This window comes from Melospiza melodia, chromosome 5 (genome assembly GCF_035770615.1).
Source record: "Melospiza melodia melodia isolate bMelMel2 chromosome 5, bMelMel2.pri, whole genome shotgun sequence".
Classification (NCBI taxonomy): domain Eukaryota; kingdom Metazoa; phylum Chordata; class Aves; order Passeriformes; family Passerellidae; genus Melospiza; species Melospiza melodia.
In genome coordinates, this window is record NC_086198.1 from 31318374 (window position 1) to 31341105 (window position 22732).

At 39.4% G+C, this 22732-nt stretch overlaps 1 protein-coding gene across 6 annotated transcripts; it reads right to left on the reverse strand.

Moving 5' to 3' along the window:
• Nucleotides 1-185: 185 nt before the first annotated feature.
• Nucleotides 186-22272, reverse strand: LOC134418455 (glycerol-3-phosphate acyltransferase 3-like). Of its 6 annotated transcripts, none has more exons than XM_063156784.1 (12): nucleotides 22075-22272; nucleotides 8790-8862; nucleotides 7013-7283; nucleotides 6556-6630; nucleotides 6162-6251; nucleotides 5746-5839; nucleotides 5344-5459; nucleotides 4545-4600; nucleotides 4117-4202; nucleotides 3334-3462; nucleotides 2854-2933; nucleotides 186-2417 (listed from the first exon to the last, which is right to left on the reverse strand). In XM_063156784.1, exons 2-12 carry the CDS (start codon nucleotides 8815-8817, stop codon nucleotides 2303-2305), a joined length of 1140 nt encoding a protein of 379 aa, XP_063012854.1. In that variant the 5' UTR covers nucleotides 8818-8862; nucleotides 22075-22272; the 3' UTR covers nucleotides 186-2302. The 6 variants fall into 6 exon arrangements, with proteins under 6 accessions (XP_063012854.1, XP_063012853.1, XP_063012855.1 ...); XM_063156783.1 differs by having other exon boundaries at nucleotides 8790-10287; XM_063156785.1 differs by lacking the exon at nucleotides 22075-22272 and adding an exon at nucleotides 17532-17733 and having other exon boundaries at nucleotides 8790-10287.
• Between the last annotated feature and the right edge of the window lie 460 nt (nucleotides 22273-22732).

The following is a 22732-nucleotide window of genomic DNA, read 5'->3' on the forward strand; positions in this document are numbered from 1 at the left end:
TATTCTGTATTTCGTTTGCATTTCAAGAGAAAAGAAAGGAGGAGGTGGAATGTAAGTAGAGAAAATAACACCAAAAATCAGAAACACTTACTTAAAGAAGGGCAAGATAAAGTAGTCTCTATTTCAAGTCAGACTGGCATTTTTACCAATGGGTAATAAAGTACACTGCACTTGTAACTGGCAAGTTCTTGGGTTCATCATTTGGTTTTATTTCCCCATTCTATATGTAAGTACCCACTTCACAGAGTTTTCAGCTTGCTTTGTTAAGACAGCCAAAAAATGACTGAGAAAATACTGACAATCCCACCATCCTCTCAGAAATGATACATAATACTCATACATTCAGAGGTCTGAGCTTTACTTTTACACAACTTAGACTCATAACCATAATGAGGATCACACATTCCAAGGCTCTGCTTGATGAGGTGGAGAAGGGTTGCAGGACAGGACAAAAAGGCATATCAATCTCCTAATTTCTGATAGAAGCAGAAAATTTCTCTTCCAGCAGTTGTTCTTTATCTCCCCATATTTTCCTGTGTCTGGCACCTCTTTTTGCCTATTCAGTCTCCCATTTTACCTCTGAGAACAAAGAAAGTACAGAGTAGTGCAGGAAGAATGCTCTCAACATTTCTGTTACTGCAGTCTCTGTTAACAACTTTCAGAAATCAGTCACACAGAAAGACAATCTCCCAGTTTAAAACTCTGGCACACTGAAAACATTTGAGAGTTATCAGGATTTTCAATCACATTTCTTCACATTTCTATACCTAGAAAATAAAATCAACAGCTTAAACAGCACGGAAGCACATCTTACTATAGTTGGGAGTAAGTAGACCTGTTCCAAATCAGGAGAGCCTGAGGCAATTTTCCTCACTGCCTGGTGGCTTTCCTTTTAGCCTGCATGGCTAAAAGCTGTGCAAAAGGGCAGATTCTCCTACTGCTTACCCATGACACCAGCACTTAGACTGACTGATTCACCAAAGAAATTCACACACCTGTAGCAATGCCAGGCCTGGCCAGAGAAGAGGAGAGCTCAGTTCTGTGCTACTGTTAGCCCCTCCATGGGATATTGTTTTTCTAGACTCTCTAGGGCTGGGTAGAGTTGTATCTGTGCATCTGTCCCTCTGTATTTGTGCAAATACAAATACATGTATATAGCATGTATTTGTGCTCACCAAGATTGATCCTCTGTCTTTTCTGAGACTTCAGCCAATGGGCTGCTGTCATGTAAACATTATTAACTGTTCTTACCAAGGTCTGGCTTTGGCACCTTGGCCAAAACAGCAGCTATTTTGTGTTTCATTAGGGACATTCAGATGGTTGAAGAAGACTGATCCTTTGATATGAGAGCTACTTACCAGGAGAGCAAATATTTTATAGCAATAAATGCTATAGGAGACTATAGAATATTCCCACCGCCTACTCCTTAAGAGCACTTGCTCTGTTCCTGGAGGGTGGGCTTGTCAGAGGCCAAATCCCCAGCCTTCACACCCAGTGGTAACACAAGCAAGTAGCTATCTAGAAATAACAGCAGCAGAGGACAGTGGATGTCACATCATAGGCTTTCTTTAATTTGTGTAATGCACACAAACAGACTCAAAAAGGGATCTAACAAAACCACAAGATATGATTTAAAAACACAGGATATTTTCTGTTACACTGTCCTTGGCTGTGTTTAATTTACCTCAGCTTCACAAACCCAGACATCAGGGACATGATGCCCTGGACACTGTTCTGCTCTTTGTCATAGCAGAAAATATTCTACAATGCCATCCCTGGTCTTGTGACATGGAGGAGAAAGTCAGCCTCTGCTTTTTCCCTCTGACATAAAACACTTCCTCTCCAACATGCAATTCAGAAAACATATTTTGGTGAAATGCTTCATGTCTTTTGACATCAGGAGATCTATCTCTAGAGCAACATGGTTACTGTGGCTCACAGGAGCATTGCTAGGCTAAGTTGCTGAGAGAGTCTAGCAGTACAGGGGTGATTTATTATAAGTAACCATTTAAGTCCTCAAGGTATTGCAAATATTTTAAAGTCATACTTTAATGAACATAATTAATTTTACTGTAGATTCTTCTCAGCATCAGGGAGAACTTTATTAGCATATTTTATGTTTTCCTATTTATAAAATTAGAGTACTTTGCTTTAAATAAGGATATTTCTTTATTGTTTCCCTGCTGTGTCACATGCCAAATATCTTATGGGAACAGAAGGAAAACACGTTGGGCTTAATATAAAGCCAGTCTATTTTCTGGTAGAGATAAGTCATGGAAAAATGAGATAAAATAAATAGCATTTAACAAACATTTCCGTTTCCCACAGATCCATTTTCTATTACTATCTGGCAATATTTTTTCTGTTGCTCTTCCTTGAAAGACTCTTTGACCTTTTTCCTTTTCAGTCCTCCATCCCTGAAAGATACAGAAAAGAAACAGCCTTAAACTCACTTCAGGGACAAGGCAGAAAAACATTACTATATTTATACTATGTAGTCAAAGCAGTTTCCACTCTTAATGTTGACATCTGTAAGACAATGCTAAGTGATTTATACTGCCAAGATTTACAACACCACAATGCCCTTCTTTTAACCCAGCATTTAACAGGCAAGTAATTAATTTTCACCTAATACTGCCTGCTGTCTAAACCCACCTGTCAGCTCTGTTTATCTACTATATTATTCTAATTATTCTAATGTAATTGTTCAAGTAATAAAGTAACATTTTCTGAATCAGAGTCAGTAAGGGTGGTGGACTGCAGTGTAAACAAAGCAGGTTTTAAAGGATTCCATGCTAATATTTCAGAATACAGAGCACCTTTAAAAACAATTCCAGAGGTGTTGCTTCTTACCAAGGAAGCACAGACATTCCTGCCCGAGCAGCAATGACAGCCTTGACTCTGTCAGCAAAGTGAACAGCATCTTCTTCTTCCTGAAAAAAAAAATATATGCATTAATTGCTTTACAACAGACATTTTCTCTGTGCCTCATTTAAATAGATAGGTTTTGTCAGACAGCAGGCAGTAGGATTTATGAGCCAAATGTAAGCAGTTCCAGCTGATCCTGGTTTGCCAGTCTGGTGCCAAAAAGAACTACATGGGAGGCTCTCTGGTTTCTGGGACAGCCTCAAACAACACACAGCCTGAAGTCCCAGGTCTGGCCAGAGCAAGGGATGCATCCTAGATAAATCCAGCACTTGGATTGTAGTGTTGCTTCCTAGCCTCTGTCCATTAAGTTATCAATAAGGATTCAGAGCACCTTGTGTAGTAATGCAGACCTCCTTCCAGACAGCATTTCACAAGCACTTTCAAAACATACAAAAGTGTAAGAACCTCTTTGACCATCGGTGGCAGGTACCACACATTGCAGACAATAGCCCAGCTGGTTAACACATTAAAACCATAGGTCATAATGGAATGCTTTGTGCTGTTCCAGAAGGCATCTCCAAAGCGGGGGTCATACTGAAAGACAAGAAGAATAAGCTGCCTTGGTTTAAATCACATAAATGGCTCTTTTTTTTTTTTTTTTTTGGCCACAAAGTCACAATTCAACTTATTAAATAATGGGCAAATCTAATCACACCTCCTGAAAGCATTAGTAAATTCAGAGTAAAGTTCCAACATTTATTACAAGTTTCTAACAGTTAGCATTTACAAGCAATGCATGATGTCAAACTGTAACAGACCTGCAACACAACTGTAGCAAAAGATTTATTCAAAATGTAAAATCTTGTCATCTGCATATATGCTGACTACAAAGGTTTCCTTGACAATGCTCACACCAGTTTTAAGAACTTCCATAAGATCAGGTAACATTATAGTGCCAGAAAAAGTAACTAATATTTCCAGATCTAGAGTGACCTGGCTAAAGCTACTCAGAATGACTTGAAAGTACCAAGAAAACTGCCCTTGTCCTCAGAGCACATAAGAGCCAGGACAGAAATTACACTTTTCCCATATCGCTTAAAACCCCAAGTTTCTGTCTCTCAGGGCTTATTCAGTACTTTATGCACACCAAACACATCCCTTTTCAAGGCTTACACACGAACAGCTTCCCTGATGTGAGAAGCATTTGCAACCAATCCTTCCATGTTCAGAAAAGTGCAGTTACAGTACCTTGATTGCTACTGGATGGATGGTCCCTCCTACCTCAAAGCTCCCCTTCTTAAACATCATTACAGATGTGTTGTTAATGCAGGTGCCTGGTCAGAATTAAAACAGATCAAGGGCTTAATCCACTCTGAGAAAAGTATCAGGAAATTAATCCTAAACTGTCTTGAGGAGACTTAGTTCTTAAAGAAGAAAGTAAGCTTTAGTTCTGGAACATAATCCCAGAGCCCTGTATGTCTTCATTCTCTTATATGCTAAAGCAAATAAACTGTCATAAAACTGTTGTAAAATACTAGAACCTGAGCTTTAATATCTCGTAAGAAGTAATTAATTCTACAGACTAAAAACAACCACAGCTCTAAAGATTGGATATAATAAACTGCACTCAATGGCAAGGAGTGAGATGAGCAAAAAAATCAATAGTTGATTCTTACCTTCTGGGAAAATTAAAATGGGTAACTTGGCCTTATCTGCAATGTGTTCTCTAAGTCTGTGAGGAGAAAACAAAATTTCAATGTATACTTCATATTTGTTTTGTTCAAGAGTCTAAACATTCATTACCTCTCACATAGGACAAGAAAAGCCCTTGCCCAGTTGCCTTTCACCCTGTCAGTTGCCTCATCTGGAATATGTTCTGGTTTCAGGCCTTTATCTCAGTATCTCTTGAATTAAAAAAGTAGATTTTCTACAAAGCTCTATGAAGTTCCATTTTAACCAGAGAATGGTGGTTCTTGAAGCATGTGAAAATAACTTCCCAGATTCCATCTATGAATGCAGTCAAACTTTTTTTTAGACTGAAAGATATTCCAAATTTCTAGTTTTCATGCTTTCTAGGTTCCCAACATCAGTTTTACATGTATTTAAGGATTCCCCACGTTTATTTGACAGGTCACTATCTTCCTACATTTGCTGCATCACTTAAAACCACAAATATCACCACTAAGCAGATTACTGACACTAAGATCGGTCATTTTCCAAGACAACTGTCTTTCCTACAACTCAAAAGCATGGAGCTCCTCTTTGGCCTGCATTAAAGGACAAAATCAAACAACCATACATAAAAAAAAAAAAAAAAACAACCAAAAAAACCCAAAAAACCAAAACCAAAACAAAGCAAAACAAAACCAAACCAACCCAACCCAACCACCAAAAAGACGATGACAAAAAATGTCAACACTGATGACAAATTACCACACCTGACCAGACAATGAAGCAAACACCTCACTACCTTACTTTTTCCTCACCAGGTGACGGTCTTTCATTTCCGAGCGTTCAAACAAGACATGCTGAGAGGTTCTCATGCAAGATTTTTGAATAAGTCCCATAAGCCCTCCGTGTACCTGGCCAACCTGCAAGTCCAAAAGAAACTTGTTACAAAGCAAACACACACACACACTTAAATGATTAAATTCTAAACACAAATGCAACCATTTCTAAGCTTATTGACAAATTATACCAATCCCCTCGGTCATGCATGTGCACACACCTGCTTGCATCTAGTTTTTTTCAGTTCAGAATGTGACTTTGAATGCTGTCAAATCCCAAATATTCTATAAGGAAGTTCACCCCCTTACCCAATGCTCCATCTATGGACATCTCAACATTACTGATATTTACCAACTGTCTTGCTCATACCAAGGAATAGCATCCATCACTGGCCAGGATTAGGACATCCAATGGAGATGTGTGGTTGGCTACACAGATGCCTCCTTTCTGTGGTTTGTTTTCCCTGCAATGACAACCATAAAAGTAATTAATGTTTATTTTCCAGACTACAATCCCAGTCAGGTGGCAAGCACTGAAAAATATCTAAGTGTCTGAAGAGTACTACATCATCTACACACACCCTGCCAATACACAGCAGGAAACACAGGAGGGCATGTGAACATCCTGAGAGAGTCTGGATGATCCAAACAGCTTTTTGGATCAAGTTGTACCATCATCAAGTATCCAGGCAGTAATGGAATAAGAATCCTGCTCCAAAACTTGAGATGTTAAATACTGCAAGAAACAAACTCCAGACTAATAAAGGGCAAGGTGGCAGCACTCACCTGTTATGGAAATGAACAAGGCCACTCAGACATCGGACACCTAAGGTGGCACATATCATCTGGACCTGGTTGCTCAGCCAGCCTTTAACTCTAAAAGAAATGAAGCCATAGATACATTTCTAGTTCTATGGAGCCACACATGCAATGTAAACTCTCTGAGTTATCCCAAATTGCTGTTACTACAAAGACCATACTAAGGTTCACACTGCATGTCTGCTTCCAGATGCCATTGCCATAACTTTCTCTCACAACACTCTATAATTTTACAGGAGAGAAAAAGTCACCCCGTGAAAGTCCACATCAATCCTCTGGACTTCAGCAGACTGTTCCAACTACTAGTTCAAATCCTTAAAGAAATACAGAAGAACTGAAAGAGCCCTCAGCAAATACCTACCTGCCATTTGGAAACTGTCCCACTACAGTAGTGGCCAACACCAGCAACAGGATGCTGAAAACAGACAAGCAGATGCTACAAAGTAAAACAATCTTAATTAAAAACCAAGAAGCAAAACTGGAGGAGTAAGCAAGAAGGTTTTCTTACTTGGCTCTTTAATCCATTTCACAATGCTTCCTTCCAGCATTTAATAGCATCTAACTAGCAACAAACTACTTGCTAACCCGCACAAACCCCTTAATCCAGCCTTGCTGGATTTTAAATGCAAATTAATTACTAATAAAACATATGTAACATGAGAAATTTACTTTTTTTTTTAAGGGATATTTGAGTTTAGTTGGCTTCTTGGAAAGGTCATGCCAGATTCTCCTTCCTCCACTAGCCAAGAGTATATTATTTCACACCTTCTGTAAAAAGTACTGTGAAATAGGATCCCAGCAAATCCTGTGTGGCTCACCGGAAAGGCAGCAGGAGGCAATACCGAATTAGGATGCCAGTGACCCACACAGCAGCCAGTTTCCAGCTGACATGATGCAGGTTGGCATTGGTTCTGCTGAGGAGATTCCAGGACAGCAGCTCCTCAGAGGAGAACCGTCGAGTGACTTCATCCTCTGCAACTGCCTCACAGCCCTTCTTGGAGAAGTACATGACATCAGCAAGGCTGAAACATCCTCGGCATCGGCCCACAACCTCCTTCTCCATGGGAGTCTCATCTCTCTGGATGATCCCTGCATGAGGAAATGAGCCCTTCTTCCACAAGGTGAAATGAACAACATGGATTCCAAAGAGAATATCAAGAAATACATATGCTTTTTAGAAACAGCTCTCCTACTCAAGCACAATAATGCATTGCTATGCCTCATTTATGTACTGACAGTTCATTCCACAAGTTACTTCTCTAATTCTATGCCATATATTGCCCCTAAGTTGCTGAGGAAGAAGAAAAGGATTCTGATCAAGCTGCAAATAAAACCTTGAGCACAGCACCTACTCCATTATTGTTTACCAAATAGCATAGGCACTCGCACATAGAAATGTCACATATACACTGCCAAGACAGCAGATCCCTCCTGGTGCCTTGACTCAAATTCAGGCAGAGTTTGTATGATTGTTCTTGCTGATGTTGATTAGCTTTATTGTTTCCCAGCTGTAAAAAACACCTTCCTCTGCATTTTTTTTCTTGGAACCTTCTATCTCCCCCCATCCCTTCTCTGCTTAGAGTCACTTCCCTACCAAAAAACTTGAAAGTGCCTGGGTTTCTCCCCTCCCAGATATATAAAGCATTACACAGACACATTGTGCAGGAAGAATAACAACACATTCTTGCTCTGCTATTTGTAAAATCACACCCCACAGGACAGCAATGCAGCAAGTCTGCTGAGGTCACTCTGAGACCAGATTCTTATCTGGCTGGTTACAGTGACTAAAATTCTGTTGGTTCATACCAGCTAACACTTGGCTTTTTTGTTTGCCTCCCCCACCTGTTTGTTTTTTTTTTTCTTTTTGATGGGGTATATTGGATGACATTAAATATGCATGATAAAAATACATTAATTTATTTTGATCAACCTACCTCCCCCTGAACAGAATCACAAAGTTTTCCTCCATCTGCACTTCAGTAAAACCTTCAACTCCCAGGAAATCATCAGAACAGAAAATTATTAGCTGACAAACCAAGCAGCCTACATGACTAATCACTAAAAATGGCACTACAAGTAAAAAGATAACTATGAGAACTTAACTCTGATCAAAGAAGGAAGGAAAAGTCGTTGGGGAAAAAATTATTTGGATTTTATCCTCACGTCTAGAAAAGAGTACAAATTCTATCTGTGACCCATGGGATGCTGTAACTCTTTTATTTGCGAGCTTGGACTTTTTGGGTGCTAGGAGTTACAAGAAGCAAAAGATAACTATGCAGAGCCATGTCAGGCACAAAGAACACTAATTTATCCCAATCCAGTAAAGAGAGAGCTGATGGAGCCCAAAAGCAAAAAAAACTTATGAAAACAGGGATGCTTCCCAAATGCTTATCAGCAATGTCTTTCTATATCCACACTAGTCTCTAATTCCTTTTATTTACAAAACTCAGAGATTAGATATTTTATAACATGCTTATGTAGGTTTATAGCTTCAATGGATATTTGCTCATCAAACTCCGTTCTAAGTAAGATTGTTAAATAGCTGCCTTTTTACAAGATAAATAGTGCTGTGTCCCCTTCATCCAGAGATCTTACCAGTGGAGATTAAATTTTCAAGTGCCATCGCCTTCTGCTTTTTTACTCCCTCCTCAATCTGCAGGGTGGCCCACTGTTCCCAAAACAAGAAAAGTAGATGATGATGGTTTTCATTTCATCATTTCCAGACATTCTGCAATTACCTCAGGTGAATTGTCTGAGCCTCTTTTACCCCTGCCAGGTCTAGGATTTTCATTTTTCAAACTCAGCCTGAAGGGTGCCCTGCAGACCTCCTGTTTCATTTGTTACACAGACTACCTTCTGCCATTTCCAGGAAAAATTGTTTGGCTCAAACTTCTTTTCAGGACACAGGCAGTTGTGGTTTTTTTTCTGTAGGTCCAACAAATTACTGAGCTACCTATGAGACTCTATAAGATCCAATACACCCAAAACTCTATCTTCTCTAGTTAGCTGCAGGCAATAAGATTATACAAAATAATATCAGACATTAGAGGTATGCCAGAAAAATAGAATTGAAAATTTGATTTTAAAGAATAAAAGAGATTAATTCATTTTGAGGGCATTCAAGTGGTTTCTGTTGATAGAAAACAGAGCTGGCAACATTGTGTACCGATAGTATTTCAGAAGAGCAGCTGTGGTAACGAGCTTTCACCCTTCCCTGTATTCATTTTTTTGGGCTAAACCATTTCTTCTCCTTGCATAGAGCATCATAAAACTCTCCATTAGCAAATAAAATATAAAATTATGCCTGATTTTTGAAGTTTTCCTAGTTTTGAATGTTTTCATCATATATACATAGACATATAAATAGTAGCTCCCATGAGTACTAAAATCTGGCTGTATTTCTGTCAAGGTACCTGCCCTAACAAAGGGCATAGGAGGCTTGAGTGTAGGCTCTGCTCATTATTAAAGGCTCAGTAACCCACTCAGTTTATGCCTTCACCTGCTATTAAGGGTTCCCATCTACAATAGATAAGGATCCATCTGTTTCGTATAAACTCTTGCTAAACAGTGTATTTCCCTCTAGCTATGTGCAGCCACACAAGTCACCACAAGGCTGATCTCAAACAGTCTTCACTACATTACAACATGTCTCATGTGCAAACATCAACCAGCTTTTTGCCACCCTTAAGTTTTGCATGCTCTTTCTGTAGCTATCAAAGTTAAGTCAGTAACAAAATCAAAATGGACACTGCCTTCACATATCTAGGATATTTTAGTTACCCGTAGCTGACCTTTTTTTTTTTACCAGCCATCATAAAAGAAAAGAAAAAAGTGAAGGCAGAATAGGCTTTAATGTAGTATTTTAAACTCCATACAAACCTTCTTTAGTAACACCATAAATCAAACAACCTCCCCAAAAAAGAAATTTAAAAACCTGCACCACAGAGCATCATCTTGTCTATACTTCCCAATTATTCTCCTGAAAAGGTCAACAGGAACATCATCTCTCAATCTTTTGCAACACAAGGAGAGTCATTCAGAATGGTGGAGCCAGGTGGAACCAGGGGATGTCATGAAAACAGCAGCCCACACACTGAGAAATGAAAGAACATACAGAACAGGTACAGGAATGTTGCAAAAGAGAGTAAGTAATGGCAAATTTAACCTCTTTACAAAATACTGCTGGTCCTCATCTCATCCCCAATATCCTTTAGGATAGTTGCATGGCATTAGGGAAGAAAAAATATAAAACATAAAATATTTGAGACTGACAAATAAAGCCTTCTGCCTTAGTCTGTGCTTTCCTGTTTCCTGTCTACCACCCTTATCTTGCCTATCATTGTCCTCCTACATAAAAAGCACCTGTCAGCTGGCCAGGACTGCCAGAAATGAGCTTGCTCATACTGTCTTGAAGGATCTGGAATACCTCCAGGAGCCTGGCTTTTAATGCCCAGACAGAAAAAGGGTGACAGTCACTGACCAAGCTGGCTCCAAAAATACATGTTAACTAATCTAAATGAGCAAGACATGTCAAAACCCACAAAAATTTATAAAGCTTACTAGTAAATTATAAAATCTTGCCTCCTAGCACAGAGAAAGAGTGAGGCAAAAGTGGCAGACTTAAACTAAATAGTCAAGGCTACAAAGGCAGCGTCCCAGAAAGATGAAGAAGAGCTTTCAAAGGCTGAACAGTTACACAGGGCTCATTAGCTTGGGAAAGAGCTGGCTGAGATGGCTGAGACAGGCATCTGCAAAGTCTGGACTGGCACAGAGTAGTTGCTTAAGGAGCACTTATCCATTTTCTCTTCTATACAAGAACTGAGGCTTACCATGGGAAAGCTTTGGGCAGAGTATGTGAGTAAGAAAAAAGGCAATATATTTCCACAAGCCGTCATGGGACATGAAATTCTCCTAACTCATGGCTTGGCATGGGAGACTGAAGAACAAGCAGTGAGGAGGGAATACAGATGTAGAGCCACCCAGACCTTAGGCTTTCAGTCCAGCCATTGAATTGACACCTGTCAAAGCCATCTGTCTGGGTCAAACTCTGGACTGACTAACTCTGCAGTGGCTACTGTGCTGTTCTGCCTTTGGTAGCATCTGTATGTAGAATTTGTTTTCCAAAATGAAGTAAGGCTTTGTGATCACCTTTGTATTGCACAGTATTGAGACAGAGCTGTCACGCTGGTCTCTGTTGCAAAACAGTAATGAAAGGATGTTTTAAATACCTTACAAAAAACCCCACAGATGTTGCAACCAACACAGAATTTAAGTATTAAATGTAGCAACTTCATTCCTACACCTGCTGACTGAATGATAACTCAGATGTTGCGCTTTCCCTCACTCCCATTTCTCCGGTGATGAGGATACCAAGTCCAAACACCCAATGGCTGATCCCACCTGAAATACTCATATCTTGCACGATTTTTCCTCCTTTTTTGCTTTTGTATTGAGTACAGCTCAATCCTCCATCTTTCCATACTAAGTAATAATTCAGTTTTGCCTCTCTTCCCATATTTTACTACCTCTTCTCCCATATTCTCACAAAAGGTTTTTCTAATCACTCATTGCATGAACTTTTCTCAAACTTTTCCTCATGTGTGACAAAAGCTCAGGGGCAATTCCTCCATGTAAAGTCTTCCACTACAGTGTCAAAGACAAGCTTGGTAGGTGTTCAGCATGAACTAAAATCACCATCTAAGATCAAGCACTTGTGACCTCTTCACTCAACAGTGGTTTCTGCCTGGCATTATTTCCCCTTGCCCATTACAAACATGAACACAGATCAAATAGTGTGAGTGTTACACTCAGTGTCTGAGATGATCTGACTGTCCATCCTCAGGCTGAGAAAAGGACTCACAAATCTCCTGGCTGCTCCATGGGGACTGATGAAATGGGTTGAGAAGGGGTTGTTTGGGATAAAAGCACTGATATAATTTGTTTGGGTTTTGATGGAGAGGCCAGCTAAGGATAGCCATGTATTTAAAAGCACAGCAGTGCAAGTTTTCACCGGCTGAAGCGTCAGCAACATCCGCCATGCTCCAGTAGGAGTTCACAGCATACGAGCTACCTCCATGTACAAGTGACTTCTCAATGCAAAAACTACTCACAACTTTTAGATGGCTGATTTCTTTTTCTCTAGAAGCAGCAATGCTCCAATTTCACACAGAAGTTCAGATCTTGTAGAACTCCAGAACATTTCTTGGCAAATAGAGCTACAGCTGTTTAACATGTTTCTTTGACTCTTCACAGGGCTCTGAGAGCATGGCATAGATTTCATCCTAGCAAATGCATCTTCTTTTGCAAACACTAGAGTAACATTCCTGGAACAGCTTTGCTAATATCCTCATTTCCAACAAACCCCAGGATGGACAAAGCTCAGAGAAAAGACATTATTTACAAATAAAAGTTTACAAGCATATGTGAAAGAATAACCCTAACAACACCCAAACCACGTTCACCTTTATAATTTCTATAAATACTTGAAGGATAATTTAAGGGTAATAATAAGAAGAATTATGGGCTAATATATATGCAATTGAGAAATTACTGTATTGGAGGTCTTTTGCTATTATATTATCCTTATGTCCTAAAAAATAAAAAACAAAACCCAACAAAATCCAAACAAAAACCCAACCACAAAAAGCACCTGCAAACAAAAACAGTCACCCCAAATTTTCAAACCTTGAATCTTGCTTTTATAAAATGATTTATTTTCTTTCTAAAATAACAAGTATCTAGATTCCTTGATGGAAAAGCAGCAGAAGGTAAAAATTATTTCCATGCATGATTACATTTTCCCCATTTATTCCAATCACCACTCATAGTGCTACAACACTTCAGTGAAGTCAACAAATCAAAGTGACTTATCTCATCATATGCCACCATTACTCATTGCTTAGTGATAGATCTGAAAATCTGAGTTTTATTCTGAAACACCTTTTTTGCTCCCAACAAATTAAGTAAGGTCTAAAGATACATTTTGTTTGAAAACAAAACTTAAATTTTTTTTTTTTTACTTTGAAGTCCTTGATTTCAGTCTCCACTCTTCTATTTTTCTCACGTTGCCAAACATGGAGGAAAATAAAACATAATTTTCCTCTGCTCAGCTGTAAGAAACAGATATAAAAAACTCCTCAGGTGAGAAGGTTTCTATTAATTTTGCTGGTCTACATAACAGACTAAGTCAAATGCAACACAATGGAGTGACCAGCCATAGTGCTCAAGGTTGGATTTTTGCTGAAGCATCACCCAGTTCTTTGGCACTCCCTCGAGCAGTGATATTCCTGCAATATAGACAACAGTGTGCTAATACATGACTAAGCATCTTCAGCATTTCCAGCTCAGCTCCCTGGGAAGGCATCCTGTTGCACCATTCCAGAGGACAACAGGAACCACAGATGGTCTCTGTGCATTATCCCATGAGCAATATTGCAGGAACACAACATCACAGCTAGAAACCAGCCAATACCTCTCCAGGGTTTCAATGTCAGGTTTTTCGTATCTCAAACAAGCCTGCCATAAAGCTGTCTTATCTCAAGCTGCAATTTTAGCTGTATTCTGGTGAAAAAGCCCCAGGACTCCAAGAATAGGCTCAGCAGTTCCATGCACAAGCTTTAACCCAGAGTTTTCCAGTCCTACCCTTTCTTCCTAAGAGCCTAGTGGGCCACATTACAAGCAAAGGGAACCTAACACCCCCTCCATTCTTTCTCCCTCTCATTTTCCACCAAGATAGCTCTTAACTACTTTTGTGGCTCAATGAGAAGCATTTGACAATACTTCAAAGAAAACCACTGGAATTAACTGTAAGATGAAAACAGCAGAAACATTTTTTTTTTGCCCACAGGACAATTAGGGAACAACTTTGAACAAAAGAACAAAATGAGCCAGCCTAAATAGCAGTGCATGGAGTTGTGCTGCTCCTGTTATTAGCTGCTGTGGCAACAGGGAACGAGACACAAAAGGCTATAGCTGATCACATAACAATTAACTTATTTATTTTTCAGTACATTGATCCTCCACATTGTGAGCACTGAATTATCACTAATAACCTGTTACAAAAACTGTGGAGAGAAAAATACTTCAAGTGCTTTACCAAAGAGAAGTACCTTCCTACATAAAACACACACTGAGTGGGTCAAACATCTCTTGGAGTTGGGAAATGCACAGGGAAAAAAGAAACCTAGAAATTATTTTGATGTCCACCAACTGCAGCAGCGAAGTTGTCTAGAGACAGGTTTGATATTAGAGAAGCTCTTAATTAGGGATTTAATTAGCATACCATTGTCTGATTAAAAAATATTTCACATATAAAGGCCAATATTACATACAGCCACCACAAGCAGTCATTGCCCACTGACACCAGTATCTGAAAAAAATAACTAACCCCTAAATTTTGCAGTCATCTGCACTATGCTAAATGATGTTCATACAGCTGAAGACAGACACTGCTCAAGAGCTCCTAATCAGTATTAAAACAAACAAACAACCCCCCCAAACAACAACAAACAAAAGAGAACATAAAGATAAGACAGAACTGGCAAGGTAAGACGGTCATGATATTAACTGTATCACACTGTTACAGACATGTTCTACTGCAAAATTACTGCAGATTACTCCAAGGGCTTAATAATAATAGCAAAAATAATAGTAACATGTTTTCTACCACAAGTAGAAAGTAAATTCACAGAAAGCAGGTTTATGCCAGAAGCACAAAGTCAATCTACTGGAAAATGGAAATGTTTACTGTTCAATATGATGAATTCACAGCACCTACTTCTGGCTAATAATGGATATGAAACACCAAACTTGAAAAACTAAATGAGATTCTGGCTTACAAAAAGCCCCAGAAACCTTTTATTGATAGAAACAGGATCAGAATCTCAGCCATTATCTGTTTATCTCTAGAAAAATTCCACTTTTAGAAGGTTGCACACAGATTCCTTTAAGTCTTGTACAGCAGAACTTGTAACTGCTGGATCCCCCAGATTTATAACTGCGTCAAGCAAACACACAGAATCAGTGTTCTTAGCTGGAATATTAATTCCATGCAATTAAAACAATCCAAACAAAACCACTGAAACTTCCATACATCTAAAATACACATTTTTATTACTTACCAACTCCACAAACTAATAGATCTTTTTCTTTATACTTCACTTGTCACGAGTATTCTACTTGCATGAAGCATTCTAACAAGCATGAACTAGGAGAAAATACCATGGAATCTCTACTTTAACCCCAAAAAACCTCAAACCAGAAGCAATGATAAGCCAGCACATAACCAGATACCATTAAAGATACCCCTCAAAAGATTATCATATGAAATAAAGCTGCAAATAACACATGCAAGTTAATGGATTTTGTTCTCTTCTGAGTTTTATGGCATTTGATATAAATGCCATAAAAGTCAGAAGAAAAGGTATGTGTTTGCTACAGAACATGCTTAATAAAAATTTTATTTTTATTTTTTATTAAACATGTCCTGTAGCAAACATACACCTTTTGAACTCACATCTCAACTTACCTCTAACATTTTAATTACAATTTTCACATAGCAATGACAAATCCCCAGTGACACTCGAAATATCGAAGGCAACCAAACGAATGCCACAAACAAAAAAATCCAGACAGACAAAATCTTGCCTTCTGCAAGGCCATGACCTTCTCTATTTTCTTCCATGTTTGCCCCTCCAAAATGACAATCAGCTGCCTTTCTGAGAATATATGCTCATCTGTAGTGGAGAATCTAGCAAGCTTCAAGAGACAGAGGCAAAGAAAAATGACACATTCTAAGAGCCAAAGCTGTCTCTAGGAGAAGGCTGTTGCTCACTGAAGACTGACACTACTGATACTCTCAATGATAAAAGTAATTTCTACCCTTTGTCCCGCCCTAACTCCACCCACTTCCTTGTAATTGATAAGCGTTTGCTCACCAGGGGAGAAGAAAGAAAAAAACATGATAAGTAATAATATATGTTAGATAATTAGATGCTGCCAATAAGGAACCTTGTCAATGTGACAACTGGTTTTCACAGGGTGTCCTGCCAATAAATTACAATACAAAACTAGGTGGGTGTGTTTTTCAGACTGCCTAAAATCTTCTCTTATTAGACACATGAAACATTTCTCCAACTGATGTTTTGCACAAATCTGTGACTTATTCACTCAGATTTTCTATTTCACGGTGAGATAACTGGCTTGGTTTGGTATTTGAACAAATGAATGAAAGAGAAGCTTGACATGCAAGTCGGGTTTTTTCTATTTTATTTTGTTTTTTAATAACACATTTGAAATGAAGATGCAAGTTTCAGCAGGCAAAGACTGACAAGACAATAAACCTGCTCCCTCCACTCTATCAGAAATTCACCAAAAAAGCCTGTATTACAGGGTTACAAAATACACTGTGGTGAAGTAACAAGTCATCTATCTTTGGACATATTCAACTACAGAATTGAAATGCAATAGACAATCCTGTTTCTCCTTCTAGCCTATCAAATTTCAATAATTTAATTCAGTATTTTTTAGAAATACCCAGTTCAACCCCTTACAGCCACCCTTCTCTTGCCTTTTTGCACGCATCACAGATGATATAAAGGTGAATAACTCTAGAACCTCAGGGGAGCCCACCAGCTTCTTATTTATAATCTTCCCACAGAACAAATGAACCAGCCTTGGTGGAAAGAGGATTTAGGGCACAACTTCCAAGACAGTGACGTGCTGGTCCACGAAAGATTTTTCCTTTTCCCAATACATTGGTGTGTTTGTCTGAAGCCGGGGCTGTCCCTTTAAAATATTCCCATCCCCAAACACCGTTGCTTGGTTTGTGTTGTGAAGCAGCTAGATTCCTTATAAATGGAAGCAGATGCAAAGGTCCTGTGTAAAATGTGCATCCAACACTGTCCAGGCAGGAAGAGAAGCACAGATGTCAGAGGGGGCTGCACCACCTCTAATTTACTCCACACACCCAGGCACCAGACTCCTGACACTCACAAGCCCATGTGAATCCATGGCACACTTCTTGTACCACATAGTGAGTCTAGTAGCTTCTGTACCTCCAGATTTGCTGCTGCATGACATCCCTCAGGTCTTTCAAATCCCATTGCAATCTTTTCCAGCAATATAACTTCTCTTTTGCATCTTTTCATTACTTAGCTTCCTCACCTTTCTCTCCCCTTGCTGGCCGCCTTCTGAGCCTTCTGTATCCTCTACAAAACCTCACTGGTTTGTTTTTAAAGTGTTTCTGCCTTCCCAATGCTCTTTCTCCCAGTGACAACGTTAAGCCCCTCACTCTCCACCCTGCTGCTGCCAGGTACACCATTCACCACTATTTCTTACCTGCCCTGCCAAAAGGCTTCTCTAGGAACAAAGCTCCACTGTTAAACAGCTTCAGTCACCCATTTCTCTTTAGCTACTATTCCTTATTCTCCTTTCTGGTCTCTTCCTCAAGTGGCTTGCCCACCTCACACACATTCCCTAACGGGGCCTGTGGAGAGCTGGAGGAGAGGGCGTTGATCCACCTGGCAGCACTTGTGAACAGCTGCCATCAGCCTCGGCACAGGGGATCGGTATGCACAGAGCCTAGGTGCTAAAAACCCCGTGGGCGGGAGGGTGGAGGTAATTTCTGGGACCTGATTTGAAGCAGGAAAGAGGGGCAAAATGAAGTATTGCAAGCAACAGGAAGATGTGACGACTCACTTGGTGGGATGTCTCAGCAGCAAGTTTAGGCACACACAAGACAGATAATTTCTTATAAGCATAGAGGGACAGACAGAGTTGCCTAGCCTGGGTGGGAGGAAGAAATTTCCTCTCCTGGATAAGATAGAGTTGTTTTTCATTCTGTGAAACCATATAAAGAAAGAACTGAAGAGTTTCTATTTGCCTCTGTTGAGGTGGACAAACCATACAGCCCAAAGGTACTACAAGATCCATACGGCCAAGGCTCTTCTTACAATTACTTTTTGCTTTATCCACTTTGTACCTCCTGAAATAATAAAAACCATTTTGATGTTCTTACTACTCTGTTGCCATTGATGTCACATGGTTTGGAGAGAAAAAGAAGCAAACACACAAACAAAAAAACTGCTCCTCAACCACCCAAATTGGGAATGACACCAAAATCAAGGAGATTCTGCACATCTACCTAGTAACAGTATGGAATAAAAATTGTAATTCAATGGAAAATTGTCCCAAAACCCACTACAGAATAAATCTGAGTACTAGAACTTGTCCAGTCATGACCAAGGAGTTTAATTTTGTTAAATTTCTGCCAAAAATGGCTGCTGAAGGTTCTAAAGCATCCTTCTGCTCTTGAGACCATAAGCATAAAAACAACTGAGACATGATGGTCTAAGCACTGTATGTCTTAATCCAAAACACTTAAGACTGCTATAGAAGTGAATATGGATTTGAATTTTATCTCTGCCCTGAATGAAGGTCATGAACTTGCTCACAATGTGAAGAAGAAAGGAAATTCTTTATTTCTTCAGGCAATTCATAACATAGTTTCCTATTTTTGGTCAGAAATTTTAGCATAGCTTTTTGTACCCCATCACAGTAATTGATGATGATGATGATGACATTTTTGATATTATTATTATTGTTGTTGTTGTTGTTGTTAATTCAGAAGAGCCATGGAATGTCATTTTTATCAAACTCCAATGTGAATAGATATGCATCCAACACTAAGCTGAGTAACCACAGTTTGTAATGTGGCTACATAAATTTCCTCAGCAAAATAATTTCTTTCAGAATTAGTTCTGCCATCCACTGACTAAACAGAGATTCTGCATGTCATTCTTCTGCCCTTTTTATCCCTCTTCCCAAGAGCTAGCCTGCTGCAATCACATCAGTTTAGAAGCTGTGAGAGAGGCTTTATCCAGAAGAGGGAAAGCATTGCAAATAATGAAATAAACATGCAGCAACAGAATGTAGCACTGATTTGTAAGGTCCAGTAAATAACAGGTGATGAATTTATACCAAATAATCACAAGGACTTTTTTATGATGAAGTACTCCATATGTTAGGAAAAGCCACCAGAAAACATGCTGTCCATTTGGAAGAATGGAACCCAACTTAGAAGAAAGTAATGTGGGTGACACAGGAAGAATCCAAGAGCAAAGCTCCCTTTAATTTAATGAATCTCGAATTGACACCCACAAGCATAACAAATTCACTTGAAACAATTTCTGGTCTCCTAGGGAAATGACAAGGATATGGAATGGGCATCAGCTGACTACTCCAGGTTCTAGATCCCTTGAGGTCATCCTACTAATTTCATATTGCAAAACATTGCCTATTGCCTAACTGCCAATTGTAGTCAGGGGAACTGGAATTATGACCCATTTATTTTTCCAGTGCAAGAAGAAGCAAACACAGCACTGACCTGTGTCTATTTGTAGTGCCTCACATGGAAGGGTTAAATCAGGTATAGACAGACCTTTCCTGCACAGCAGTCAGCTTTTAAGCAGGTTCCAATATACTGTGAACAGATTAAAAACTGCAGTGGGAAGTGATAGCTTTCAAGGAGTGCTACTACAGTTTTGCCTTCCCTCTGATACACAAGAGGAACACAGCCTGGAAATAACACTTGCCATGGTCTTCAAAAAGTCACATAGTCACATAAATTTTGGCAACCACTCTTTCCACTTCCTTCCTGTCCAACACTAACCATTGCAGTGACTCCAAAGGGATGTCAGGGAAGAGTTTTCAGCCTGCCTTTCTTGTAATGCCTTTCTTATCAGAGCAGCCAAACATCACATGTCCCCAGCAGATACTGCTCCAAAGCAGCACTGGCACATTAGCTCCAGCCAGGTGCTGCTTCAGATGCTGAAGTAACACACTCCTTAAAGATTAACAAATAGGTATTTGTACCTGAGGCAAGTGACAATGATCATGACTGTCAATCAAGGTCAACCTTCTATCACTTGATCCTTTTTTTAGGAAATATGCAGGGTATAATTTTTACTGTTTGGAGTAGCAACATTGTCCAAAGCTGCTTGCAGCCAGTATACAGAAGTACATCCTGACTTTGCCATTAGGCACGGAAAGTTGGCATTATTGCTAAAATTACTCTTCTGACACCAGTTGTAGGGCTCCCTGGCATTTCTCTGTGAGTTTTGCCATGCTACAAAGCAGACTGATCTATTTAGAAAAGCCTTGTAAGTCAATGACACAGAGTCAGACAGCAAACTTGGGCTGATTTACCAGCATCACTTAACATCCAACGATACCAGGATCATGTTTTTCAGGATAAGAAAGTGTTCAAACAGGACTGATCAGAACATTCTACACCCCAGTAATTCTGCTGAATGTACTCAGAATGAAAACTACTAAGAACATCTCTTTTTTCAACTAAACTTTAACCAGTTATAACAACAACAAAAAGCCTTTATTAGTTTTGCTTATGTCTTCTCAATGTTTCAACCCCACATTCATCAAACTTCTTACCTGATTGCTACTCAAGGGTGAAATAATCTCTGGTAGTTTTGTTTTGATATTTATCATGACTGAAGTTCATGCTTTACATGTGGAAAATTCTCCAAAAGGCCAGAATAACCTTAGAGGTAACTATTGCATAGCAAGCAGTGTCAGGTGCAATATTTATTAATGGAAAACACACTGTCTTCATGCACTGAAGTGAAAATATGTGCTCTTCTGCATTCTCACTCTGAGCTATGTCTGCTACTCTTTAGGTCTCTGTAGATTCCATCTATGCCACTAAACAGGAGTATGTTTATATCTGACCACAGCAATGCTAGTTATGCTTTACCTTAGGCCATCAACAGATTAATTATGAAAACACTGAAGAAGTATCTTTAAGTACTGTATCACTCACACTAGGATGACTGTAACAAATTTAGCTCTGACTACAGAAGATTTATTGTTTTCATACAAGATAAATTCAACAATTACAGAAAGCAATTGTATCCTGTGGCTTACAACAGGCTGGAGTCTTTGCATCTCAAAACAGGGAAATCCACTACTGTTATGGTTACATTTGTATGCCTCAGCAATGCATAAATACCCACAGATGTGTAGGCACTGCATGGCTGTCAATACCTACCTCATGTATTGTCCGTATTAATCTTGTATGTGGTTTGTGTTTAATTGACACTGAATGCAATAAACTAATTTGTCAATGCCTAAAACTTATTGCACTGATTAAATACATACAATTTTCTCCCAGCTCTGGCTTAGGAGTGACAGCAAGCACAACACAGGGTCATTTGGGAGAATTCCTGAACTGAGTGAGCATTTTTTGTCCACTTTCAACATTTTCTCCCCAAACAGCTCTAGAAGTTTGTCATATCATCTGTTCTTGTTGCCTCTACTACAGCAACATGGTCTATAATGGAATCTTTTGCTGTAATATATCCCTTTAGATGTGTTGTACTTGTTACCCATTTGTTTAACACCACATGGTTTGCATTGCAAGAAATGCATGCTAGCTCTTCCCCATCAACCTTGCCCATCATTCTGTACTATCTAGAGACTTGTCATCCCCTTATTCAGAGATCCAGATCATTTATGACTGTGCTGAGAAATGAAAGTCTTACCTGGTCCCTCTCTCTACTGTAACAATAGTTCAAAATCATAACAGTTTTCCCTTCTAAACACTAGCATGATTCACATATATTTCAAATAATACTTAAAGAATTTTATTTAAATATAAATATATTTAAGGGCCAGAACCCCTTCTAAATCTTGCCAAAAAAAATTAAGGGAAAAGAAACCACACTGAAAATATTAATTTTATAGGCAACAAAAAAAAAAGTGTGAGACCTAAAAAGCATGGAAATACCTCTTGAAAGACCAGAAGGTCCATACATCCTATTTCAAGAGTCAGGAAATTAACATCTAAGGCTAAGATTGTGCTTACCTATAGTCCTGATGAGTGATGAAATCAAACACTTGCTCTCCTGAAGTAAAGGAGTAAAACCCCTGCAGCCTTTAGACCAGACCTCTGATCACATTTCAAAGAATGTTGTCACTTGTAACTCTCTCTTCCTGAAATTGTTTTCTAGGACTTTCTTCTGGCTGATATGTCAGGAACACCTGCTATAATGGGGGGAAAAAATGTTAGTACGAGTATAAAAATAAGTAAAATGTGACAACTCAAAATACAAAACATGCATTCTGCAAACAGTCTACATCTGAGGAAGAAGTGGTACAATTTGCTGCTGTCAGACCATTATTTAGCATTATCATTTTATTACCTCTTTATCACATTTTATTAGGTCATTAACTCAGAAGACTCTCCCCACATTCTCAAAGAGCGCAGTGCATAGACATACAGCTGTATGTCCTGTTTCGAAAAGCACAGCCTTGGTATTAAATCTACCTTCTTGCTGACTAGCCTTGAAAGCAGACTAAGATCAAACCTCAGGGAATATCTTCTCTCAAGAACCTTTTCCCAACTCGGCATTTTGCAGCAGAGGAGCGATGCCGGGCCCTGCCGCGGGGCCGCGCTCCCTGCGGCTCGGGCTGAGGCAGCCGGGCCCGGGCCCGGCGCTGCCGCCGGCCGCCGCTGGGGGCTC

Bases quoted from the DNA above. Each gene is read 5' to 3' on its own strand.
- LOC134418455 (XM_063156781.1), bottom strand. From the start codon at position 15,876: ATGGAAGAAAATAGAGAAGGTCATGGCCTTGCAGAAGGCAAGATTTTG. The intron at 7,284-8,789 runs GTAAGATCTCTG...TTCCTCATGCAG, and splicing joins TGAAAATTTAATCTCCACTG to GGATCATCCAGAGAGATGAG. The intron at 4,203-4,544 runs GTAAGAATCAAC...AATTCTGACCAG, and splicing joins CATTTTAATTTTCCCAGAAG to GCACCTGCATTAACAACACA.